Source organism: Carassius auratus, chromosome 40, assembly GCF_003368295.1.
Source record: "Carassius auratus strain Wakin chromosome 40, ASM336829v1, whole genome shotgun sequence".
In the NCBI taxonomy this organism is placed as follows: Eukaryota; Metazoa; Chordata; class Actinopteri; order Cypriniformes; family Cyprinidae; genus Carassius; species Carassius auratus.
In genome coordinates, this window is record NC_039282.1 from 10,819,762 (window position 1) to 10,832,009 (window position 12,248).

Consider the following 12,248-nt stretch of genomic DNA (forward strand, 5'->3'; position numbering starts at 1 on the left):
TGTGCTCCAATGTCAGCTGGAATCAAAAAGCAAAAACAAAAAAACATGTGACTTTCTGCTCACAGGGTTGTTCATGTGGTGATGGAATCATCTGTCTTCTATAGCTGCCTTTTGTTAGTCTTAAACTGTGTGTGCTCGCATTGCCATGCTGTATTAGTCATATAAAGTGCCTGAAAGAAGGTTCTCGGAGAACAGAGACATTTAAAGGATTCATGGCAAAGACATGAACTTTTCCACCCTGCCATTTGATGAAATTATAATAAGCCCTAGACGTGTGGGCAGTCTGACTTTTAAGTAAAAATAAATGTGAACTTTGTGCTAATGGTATCATGGGATTCAAGTGTGGGAGTTTAATACAAATCATTAGTTTTATTTTGTTTTTTAGGGGGGAAGGGGAAATCTAAAGGTCAAAGGGATAGCTCTCACACACACACACACACACATACACACACAAATAATAATTCTGATCATTTACTCATTGTCATGTTATTTCAGACTTGTTGTGCTCAAATATCTATTAATGACATCCAAACGGAAGTTAGAAAAATAACTCAATATGTTCTACACATCAGAACAAATGTAAAAAATAAATAAATACAAGAGGATTAAGGAGATTATCATTTTTGGGTAAATTATTTTATCATTTTTGATGCTAATCCAATTACAGTTTGCAATCTAAGCATGATTAACCCAAAATATACGGGTTGACTGAGTTCACATCCTGCTTGAAACACACACACACACACATACACAACTACTATACACACACAAACTATAACTATATGCCTTTTTGAAAAAAAAAAAAAAAACAGATCTGTTTTACTGCGATGAAGACTGGATTTGTATGTGTTTGCTGCCCTCAAGTGGCCCACTTGTGCAACAACCTAAACCATAACCTGCACATACAGTATTACAGGTGTCAAACTCAATTCCTGGACAGCTGGAGCCCTGCAGAGTTTAGTTTCAGCCCTGCTCCAACACACATACCATGTAGCTTCAAATAGACCTGAAGGACCTGATGAGTTTGATCAGGTGTGTTTAATTAGGGTTGACTCTGCAGGGCTCCAGAAACTCCGGAAACTGAGCTTGACACCCCTTCCAGGTGTTTGGAATGACTTCATTTAAAAATGCTTTCCCATAACTCTTCCTTCTTATTTCAACCCTCTTTTCACTCAAATGGCAAAGTTTTTGAGATTACTGTATATAAAACAGGCAGTTGTCACTACACTTGGGTGCTGGTTATGTCAAGAGTGAGAGACATGTCATCACACCATGTGAAAAGGGCGGAGAGGAACAGAATCTGACAAAGTTCCCCTGACTGGATGTGATCAAGTCATATCTGCCTTGAGGGAGTGCTGAGCTCTTTTCTGTTCCTCGTTCCCCCATCTTACTGGAATCACCTCCCTTTATCAGTCCTGAGGGGGAGACCATCACTGCCCCGTTCTGCTGGAATAACTTCTCTATTACTAATTATTATTTTTATTTTTTTAAACAAAGACACTTTTGCTAATTAGCATATCTCAAAGAGTCAAAGAGTGTTCAGTTTCTTAAGGAGGAAATGAATTTTGGTGTTGAAATCTTCAACTGCATAAATTATGCTTTAAAGTCAAATTTCCAAAGATGCGCAACAAACCTTGATAATGCAAATCAAGAATTACAGAACAGGGAAATTCTACAATAGAAACCTATTTGTGACATCATGTATCAGTGACCGTGCTCTGCACTCAATTATATTAGGTTACAAGTTTATATCTATCTGTATTTTTTGTAACATAGATACAAGACTTGCTGTCATTTTCTATTTTTCTTTGTCAGTAACCATTTATTGAGTGTTGCAGCTTGCAGCTTTGCATCATGTAATACAAATGTATAATTGACGCTGACAGTAATTATAGATGTTTTACCAGTTTAGGACATTCCATAAAGGAATTTTGCAGATTAACCAGTCTTGCTCTCCCACCCACAAGAGTGGAAAAACTTTCTGAAATTTCAAATTTGTTACATTTGTTGCATTGCACTGGCACTCGCGACTTTTCTACATACTGCAGCAATGAAACCCTGCTACCACCTCAAAGTAAAAAATTAAACTGGTGATAAAAATAAGTTTAGGATTTACATTCACAAAATCATTAGAAATAAATGGAACGACTGAAAGATAGAAAGTTGCAGTTGCAAGATGTAAAGTTGCATAGTGAGATTTAAAGTTATATTGGAAGAAATAAAATTGCAGTTAGGGAAAAAATAAAGTTTCAGTTGTGAAAAATCAAAAAAGAATCACTTATAGGAACATACATGTTACTGTTGTTGAAGGCTCTAATGGTTTAATTAAAATGCATTTGATTGCACTTAAGTTAAATCTTATTGGGTAGGAGTATATAAACTGCATTACATTTACATTTAAAAGATTTTTATACTTCTAGTGGTTGAAAAGAGTCAACATCAGTTTTATAATAAGCTGCTTTATTTGGCGAACTTTTTTACCTTAGAAATGGATCCCAACATAATCTTTCCCTTATTATATGTACATATTGCTAACGCTTTTCAATAACTCTAGCATGAGAAAAGTCAGTGCATACTCAGGGATTGCTGGTATCCATGATATTGAAGGTAGCCAAGCTGCCATGCCAAAGATGGGCTAGCAGATTCTGCATAAGTGTCCGTGTGGTTCTGATGACAGGTGACCCTCATCCCATGTTCACATCCTCCATTGTTGTAATCCACCCAGTGGTGACCGGAGGAGCATCCATGGCTCATGTGTACCTGGCTGTTGGTTGCGCAGTGGCTGTAGTGAGGAGATGGTACAGAGTTTGTCATGTCCTGGTGCATAATCCCAGGCGTCTCTTGAGAAACTCCGAGAGCCTCTGATTCCTTGGTAGTGTAGTTCTCCATCGGTTCCTGGAAAGTTTCTGTCTTCCTGGGCAGAGAAACATTCTCTTCTGGCTGCCGATCACACTCCGTTTGTGTACACAGAGGTGCGTATGGCTCAGTGTCTGCATGTGTCCGCAGATATAAAGACAGTGTTGAAATGTGATGGATCGCTCGGCGGAGGGTGGCAATCTTAGAGAGACGCTTTCTGCTAAGATCATGATTGAGGACAGTGCGCAAGGTGTTGAAGGCCTGGTTGTAGTCCAGGATGCGCTTCCTCTCTCTGATGTTGGCGGCGACTCTCCGTGCTTTGGACCGCTTGGGCCGAGGACACCTCTTAACTGTGTCACTGGGGCTGGTTGATATCAAGCGCTCTGAAGACATTTTTGCTGGGCTTTCATTGTCAAAGTCATCGTCCTGACCCAAAGGAAAATCCTCCAACTCTTCCTCTGAAATATCAGATTCAGTACTGGTGCTGCCCGGACTCATCGTTGTTGACTTTTGCCCTTTGTAAAATGCAGATCTTAGCTTTGGTATGAGAGATAAGAGTTATTGGTTTCCAGTGTGAACTATAAACAGTTAGCTTTGCAAAACAGCCACATGTTGAAATCTTCTCCTCACCTTCGAGATCAGATCTGTCAGATCTGGGCGAGAGGGGTTTTTAAAGGATGTGTCACGTGAGCCAGCTGCCTATCAGCAAAGCTGTATTCTGTGTTTACAAGTGCCCTCCAGGCAAGCTTAGACATCAGTCAACAGACTTTGACACACCTCTTCAGCACACAGGATCTGATCTTTCCAACTAAACCGTGCCGAAAATGAGGAATGGCATTTGCAAAGCTGACAGATGCATGTCACTCTAAGGTTTGTGAAAATGGGAGATTATATGTTTGGTTTTGACAGTTATGTACTGATATTAAAGATGCTTCCTTCTTATAAATATTATGGAATCAGTGTTCATTCATATTTGTATTCAGCATAAACAAGCCGTAGAGGGATACACTCTTAAAAATAAATGTGCTTTATTGGGATCCATGGTTCCATTTAACAAAGAACATTTAACAGTACACGGTTCTTTTAAAAATAACTTTTTACTGAAAGGTTCTTTGGGGAACCCGAAATGATTCTTCTAAGGCAGCGGTATCCAATCTATCAAATGTTCTGCAGATTTGAGCAGATTTTTTTTGGACAGTTACAGATTAAAAAACAAAAGGGTGGGAATAAAGAACCGTAATCACCTACATAAAGAGCATTTTCAGCATAAAAGGGTATTTTAGGAGCAAATGTTCTAAATAGAATTAAGATTACAAGAACCTCTAAACCCTCTTTTGTTAGAGCGTTACTATGAAGTGCAGTGTTTAATTCATTATTAAGGGATAATGTACATCCAGCCGGTTGTTGTCTAAGAATAAACCCTGCAAAATTGCAGCAGATGCATTTGTATGAAACAAGAGCGAGTCCATGATACCAGAATAACAAAATTAAATAATTGTACACCATTGAGTTTAAATATTTTATTAACTTAACAAACACAAAACTTCCACCAAGTAAAACTGTTCCTAGCAAGAGTACAGTGTTGACTTACCCGGATGAGTCTGTGTTATCAGCTTTTACCGTTTTTTATGAAGGGATAACATACCCCAGAATGTCACGACTGACCAATCATATACACTTATAATGCATTCTTTTCCTCCACCTTGATCCAGGTGGATTGTCTAAGCTGTGTCCTGGTGCTGAGAGAAAAAATAGGAACATTAATTGCAAATTACAGCTTTATCAGATGAGCCTCTTTTAGCAATTTGCCTTTACACCTTTTCTCTGCCAGAGGGATGGAAAAACACTTATCATGTGTCACATAAAGTCTGCATGGTCATAATTAGCTGTTGTGCATTAAGCCATTACTGGCCTTCCTGGGATGCAGCGAGGGACAGTGTAATTTTGGTTGTCTGGAAAAGTCATAAATCTAATGTGTGCTTCCCACGGGGCAAAAACAGACAAGAGCCACTTTACTTCAAAGTTGGGGAACAGGGACAGATATTTTACAATTATTACCGTGATGACTGTGAGTTAAGGGCTTCGGTTGCCTTTTTATTGTCACTCGCAAACAGCTTGTGTATCCCCTACTTGAACTCAGGTGTGCTTTTGTAATCCAGAAATATTTTTTACTAAAAGTGGACAACAGTGTGAAATTTTTATTAGCCAACCTCGCTCTATTATTCAGCATTTGGTGTGAAAAAGATTTTTTTTCCCAACCACCACGTTGTAATGTGGTCTCAAATCTGACATTATTTATTACAGGAGAAAAATCTTCAGCTCAGTTTTTTTTCGACTGCAAGGTTCAAGATACACTAAGGTTTTGCTTCAGGACAAAGATTTTACATCAGACCCAAAACAAAATTGTTTACAATTAAAAAGTAATGTCCGTCAAAACACTAGTTTTTTTTTTCTCATATTAATAAACTTCATGCAGTATTAAAAAAAAGTGAAAGTGACATGAAATACAGCCAAGTATGGTGACCCATACTCAGAATCCGTGCTTCGTACACACTCGGAGCAGTGGGCAGCCATTTATGCTGCGGCGCCCAGAGAGCAGTTGGGGTTTCAGTGCCTTGCTCAAGGCCACCTCAGTCGTGGTATTGCCAGCCCGAGACTCGAACCTACAACCCTACGGGTTAGGAGTCAAACTCTCTAACCACTAGGCCACAACTTCACCATAATATGTGTTTGATGTCAAAAATAAAAGTTGGTCAGCATTTTCTCATACCTTTTAAAAATGTACAAGTCAAGTTTATATGGTTATTATAGCCAAAATTACATACAAAATTTATTAAAAAGATAAAATAAATACTCTCAAAACATTGCCAAAAACATGACCTTAAATTAAGGCCTGACTTTTAGGAGCCTTGGAACCATTCAGCTAATAAATGTTTTATTTTTATGCCATCATTTTCCCAAATATTTTACTGTTTAGGCAAACATTAAATGAAATCTATAAATATTTATTTTTAACACATAAAATAAATGAAATAAAAAAATATTTATTGTGTTGGGACCAGTAAAATGTTGTTAATTTTTTCTGTACAAAGTTACGATGGAAACCAATGGGAATAGAAACTGTTTTTCAAAAGAGAACCATTTATGTTCTGCAGGTTGGTGGGGGGGGGGGGGGTCTCTACAGGTTTGAAACGACGTGAGGGTGAGTAAATTATGACAGATTTTTTTTTTTTTTTTTTTTTACTGAGCAATCCCTTTAACTGAATGGTATAAATTCACAATCAACTACAGAAGCCACTAGACCAGGCTGACAGACCTGCTGTCAGGTCAAAATGTTAAAGTGTTTCATCTTCTCTGTGGCTAATTTCCATTTTCAAGCCTCCAGTCAAACCAGTGGCTAAAAAGTGCTTTCTAACAGCTAAGATCGTATCAGCAATGGGTGGCAGTGCAATAACCTTTAAACAAGAAATGAGATGCCATTTCAGATATTGCTTCCTCCCTGTTCAGTTTTACTGCCCAATCATGACTTCAGATAGGTTTAGGTGGCTGACTGATATTTTGCACACAATGCAATGCATTTGCTCATGTTAGACCAAAACTAGAGTGACTAAGCCATTTTTCAACTTAGTTTTTAACATTAGACAATTAGCCGGACCAAATCTTCAGACACCTATTACAGTGACAGACGTACATAAACAGAAAATGTAGCATATATTTGCATCTTCATTTACAATCTTACATTGTGGTGAACAAAAAAACAACAACATCCTCTTCGTTTTCTTGTTCTGCAATTATAATCCAAATGGCTCTGGATTATGTCATGATTGTGTTTGCTCTTTAAATTTGAAATTAGTCATAAAATGCCACAACCTTAACACTCAAATGAGAATAAAATCAATGAAACTTTGGAGGTCGGACAGCTTTGTTGACCTGATAAACATAATACACATAATAATCCCTGGATGCAACACCTCCGGGTAGAAAACACCAAGGTAAGTAAACACAAAAAAAAAAACAGATGTATCACAGCCAGACAGAGGAGAGCGTGGGAATGTCTGAGTAATTTTTTTGTTGCTTTCTCTCAGTGGTCATGAGAGGAAAAATTAGGGGTCATGAGCACAGAAAGGAGAGGCTGATGTACTTGGTAATTGAGGGGTTTGTTTGCAAGGTCTGGGAAATGAAATACTTAAAATAGCAGAATTTATTTTCTTCTTTTGATGGTATTACTATACCATCAAAAACAATACAGCAAAGACAGCCTTTGGCTATATCTAAAATGCTTATTAAATAAATAATAATAATAATAATAATAATTTCCTCACTGTCCAATTTTTCACCCAGTATTAAACCTGTCAGCCAAACAGTGGTTTATGACAATAATGGCTTTGAAATGTTGATGGTCATGCCAAAGGTTAAAAAGTTTACAAGTTTACAAGCTTTTGGGAGTAAAAAAAAAAAAAAATCACATTTAAAAGTTTGCAGAACTTATAGATCAATGAAATGTAAGAAAGACGGAGTAAAATGTATACTAAATGAATTTAAACTGAGAAACTTTTTCAGGTCTGAATTTTTTTTTTTTTTGCAGCTCTGTATTGAAGCAGTATTTGCACTAGTTCACAAGATACAGTAAATATGCATTTCATTTTCTCGACCTTTTTGCATCTATATTAAGTCAGTTGTTCTATTCCATGAGTGTGACTCTCTGCACTCCAAAACCAGCAACGTGTGATTCATTTGCAATGGAAACATTTGCACACTTGAATCACCTACTGCCCCAGTCTAAGTGATGTAGTCCAGCACTTAAACAATGATGATTTACAAGAAGGGTTGGCAGTTTGTTTGCATAGATGACTTCAAGCATGCTGTTAAAACCCATCCCAGCCTTGTCCATTTTTGAAAAAAGGGAAGACACTAGTAATTATCAGTCGCCATGTATAAATCAAGGTTCTTTTAGATAGCCGTGTACTCTCTGGGAAAGATTCTGTAGCAGCCATAACTGTGAATTGTCTAAAAGTCTAAAGTTAGTTAATAAGAAGCTGCATTTTGGCAGTTGTTAGCAGGCACTGACACAGTTACTTAGATACTGTATATGATTTTAAAGGGGTGGTGAGGTTTGAGAAGTATGCAGGGAAATTAGAGATCCATGTGGAAACATGAATTCATGACAACATTCTTTTGAACATTATTTGCTCTATGTTACTGTAGGCTACTGGCACCTAATGCTTTAATGGAAGTGCTGGCATTTGTTCATGTCTCCCACAAACAGTGTTAATACTGTGCATCACAACCAGCGCTAATGATATTAAGTATTAAATAATATCAGGCAAAAACAAATTGTTAACTGAAATAAAAAAGAATATTTTAGCTGGGAAAAACACTAAAAATACAATTACTCCAAAAATAACAAAAAACTAAATAAAAATTCCAAATCATTACTTGTTTTCAGTTTAGATAGATAGTATGCTATAACACTGGATATGAACATGCCACTCAACAAACCATCAATATTCTAATCTTATCTTAGACAGTGTTGAGAAATTTCATGGCATTTAAAAATAAATAAATAAAAATGCAATAAAAAAAAGTATTTTGCAGGAAAAATACATTTACAGCACGTCAGATGCTCATATACATTCTTGAAGCTTTAACAGTACAAGAAACACAAAATTAACATCACAGTCTAAGTTCATCTATTTCAATACAACAAAAGGCTTAGAAAGGCTTCCAGCATTTTATTTATTTCTTAGTTTGTTTTGATTAGCTATACTGTTCATTTACAGTAGGGGGTTCCCAAACGATATGCTGTGATCGCTGCAGGCGCATGTAACAGTGTAATGGAAATGTCTGGAACCTCCTTGGCCCTCCATTCAAGCCCTTGTAAAAGAGTACAACAGTACATTGTTGACACATGCCTCCTGATCTGAACTCCCCCTTGTTAGCTGGCACGGCTGCCTGAGGTTTGATTGTGTCTGGGAAGATATATCTCTTCATTCCCTGACTCACCATCCACAGCACTGCCTGCTTGTGTTCCATTCCATCTACAGATGTAAAAGAAAGAGGCGGCCCACAAACAAATCACTCCAAGACAGTTAGAAAAGAAAACCACTCTTAGCTAAACATCCTTCTTTGAAGATAAATCTTTGTGGATATTTTTTAGATTTTTTAGAAACTTTGTAGAAAATGCTTTTATCCAGCGCGACTTGCAAAGGAAGAATAAAAGCACTTTTTCATAAAATCCTCAATATTTCCAATATACAATGGCAGGTTTACTGTACTACACTGTAAAAAGCTTCTTTTTTTTCTTTAGTTGCAAATAAAACAAACTTTTTTTAAATATATATTTTACAAGAATATATTTTTTATTTCAGTCTTTTTAAGGAATAGTTCAACAAAAAAAATTCAAATTTGCTGACATTTTCTTGATTTTTCGATTATTGTGATGTTTTTATCACCTGTTTGAACTCTCATTATGACGGCACCCATTCACAACAGAGGATCCATTGGTGGGCAATTGATGTAATGCTAAATTTCTCCAAATCTGTTTCAAAGAAAAAAAATATGTTTATCATGTATGGCCTGAGTAAATTTGATACAAATTTTCATTTCTGAGTGAGCTTTTTCTTTAATGTGTTACTTGCCATTTCTTTGTAGGCGAAATGCAGAGAAGAAAAATAAGTTGTGTGTGTGTGTACGGGTTTTATACCCTACCATTGTATCATTGGTAATGCATACAGGCCTTATACATTTTGCTGCTGTAAAATGAAATCTGATCTTGTTCATCAAAATTTGTGTGCATGGAGACGATACTACCTGGATTAAGATGAAAGTTGTCTTACTAAGTTCTGCTATATTTAAGAAGGGCTCGTCTCCATGGTGACAGCCAGCGGGTGCAAGAGTCAAACCGATTTTTCACAGCCTGCACCTCATTTTTTCCATGTCTGAAATCAAGTAAACAACCCTAATGATTTGTCTTTCAGGTTTACTAAAGCGAGCACACCATAACATCAGATCCATACAGTCTTGCAAATTCTTAATATTCGCCTGTTTTTGAAATGGTACTGTATCAGAACATTCCAGAAGAGTGACATACGAGCTGTTAATGACACTAACTGGCGTTCAGATGAAAGCGTGTTGACAAGATGCAATGGAAATGAAATCACTCCAGGCCTTTCAAAGGTAAGAAGGCATGCTCAAGGCTAGTCGCCCCAGTACCTGTATAGCAACATTACAGAGACAGAGGACTAGGATTATTATTTGAGTGACTCTGCAATTAAAAGAGCCAGCCTTTCACTCAAGGATTGCTAGATTGCAAGATCACTAGAGCCAAGTTATGTGATTTATGCTCTGGCTGGAGTCTGTGTTTAACAGAACTTAAGATGTGATGACATGGCCCTTAGGTACTACTTATTATGTCCTAGGAAAGCAAGCTGTAACCTTTCTTTCATATTTCAGACTGCCCTGGAGATATTTGCCTTATAGTTAACAATTCTGCCTAAAACATTACATGTCTAAGCATATTCAAATATCAGTTAAGAATGAGAATGATTGTTTTACATACATCTATGTAATATCTTTTGCATGACTTGTTTTCTTTGAAACTTATAAAACACATGACATATCCTATAATTTTCAGCTGTGATAGTCCGAGAGATTCATAGAAAAACATAATTCTGACATGCTCAACCATAAAAGTTTTGAAAACACTATTAAAACTGTGTTTTAAGTGGTGTCAAACAAACACTGCATCAACTGTATGTGCTATAACTGAGTTGTTTTGCTCAAAGGTCCACCAATGTCAAAGCAGTATGGGAGGGCTAGAGAGAAGTCTCAACCTACAAACATGAAAAAGAAGTGGAAATACAGTGATTTATAGAGATTTTCAAAAGGGCTCTCTGAACGAAAATGTGATTTGTAACTGCTATTTTGGTTTCACCTAAATGTGGAACTTGCTTAGTAACTTATGCTTTCAACAAGCCCCAACACTCAGGACAGGAGTTCAAGAGTTCAAACAGGAGTTCACAGAGGTTGTTATCCATGTCATTCAATCCTAAGAAATCTGACCACTTCAAAGGATTCGGACATTCTAAAGATAACTGAAAACTTTCCCCTGCTTTAATATATTGAATGGAATGTTAATCTCTGTATGCCACTGGGCAATAACAAATAATCCTGTTATATAAAAAATAAATAAAGACAATGCTGTTTTTATGATTCTGTTTAAAAAACAAATACAACTTAATCATAAAAATGTGATCTAACAATGCACATAATATGGTGCTATTTTTAGTATGACTACACTAAAGATAGCAATTGTCATAACAGTGTTTGTCTGCCCCCCTCTGGTTAATTTAAGAGAATGCATGGAATTTAAAGCATCTAAAAATAGCAAATAGCATCTATCAAATGGGTTTCTATGAGGGGAAACATTTAAATTGAATTTAGTATAAATTATAATATATTGAGAGACTATCTGAACTCAAGGGGTTAATCTGAGTAAAAAAAATAAAAGTTTAGGGTCAGTACGACTTAAAATGTTTTTTTAAGAAGTTTACTCTCCTAACCAAGGCTGCATTTATTTGTTTAAAATGCAGTAAAAACAGTAACACTGTAAAATATTTTTACTATTTTAAATAACTGGTGTCTACTTCAACTTTTATTATTGTCACAGTTGAAAACAGTTGTAATGCTTTATTTATATTTGTGATTTTTCTCAAGATTCTTAAAAGTTAGAAGAACGGCAGTTATTTTAAACATAATTATTTTTTTTATTTTATTTTTTTTTTTGCTTTTTTTTGTCTTTACTGGCACTTTTGATCTATTTAATACATCCTCAACTTTTTTTTTTTTAAAGACACACTTCTGAATGGTAGTATATAACAGAATTTTCACCTCTATTCAAGAACTGTCAGAAAGGGCTCAGGGGAAACTATATGATTAAATCTCAATGCTGATCCTCATTCCAGTTAACTGTCAGCATATCCTCGGAGAACAGAACCTACCCCAGATACATTCTACCCCCACTCTGCTTGTTAAACGAGTGTTGGTCCAAAGTGCAACATTCTAGAAGGATAGACATGGCTATCTGTGGCATATTCTTTCACCTTGACGTCTGTGAGTTTACATAGGCACTAGGCAGGTAACTGCTTTTTGATAAGCACTCTGAGGTCAGAGGTATGTGGGTCAGTATAAGAAATGTGCATGTGTCAACCAAACAACTGTAGACTGCGTTTATGCCTCCAGCCAAAAGTGCAAATCTGTACCATTTTCATCTACTTACAACAGAAATTCATTTGTGCATAAAACGGATTTAAATAAATTCTTTAAGTGACGAATTAGTTCCACACACTGACTCCTTGACTTGTTTATGTGGCCCACACGCTACACAATTTTAT

At 36.4% G+C, this 12,248-nt stretch overlaps 1 protein-coding gene across 1 annotated transcript; it reads right to left on the reverse strand.

Moving 5' to 3' along the window:
• Positions 1-1,723: 1,723 nt before the first annotated feature.
• LOC113059003 (class A basic helix-loop-helix protein 9-like) lies at positions 1,724-3,485 on the reverse strand. Its single transcript, XM_026227243.1, has one exon. It carries the CDS (start codon positions 3,352-3,354, stop codon positions 2,566-2,568), a length of 789 nt encoding a protein of 262 aa, XP_026083028.1. The 5' UTR covers positions 3,355-3,485; the 3' UTR covers positions 1,724-2,565.
• Between the last annotated feature and the right edge of the window lie 8,763 nt (positions 3,486-12,248).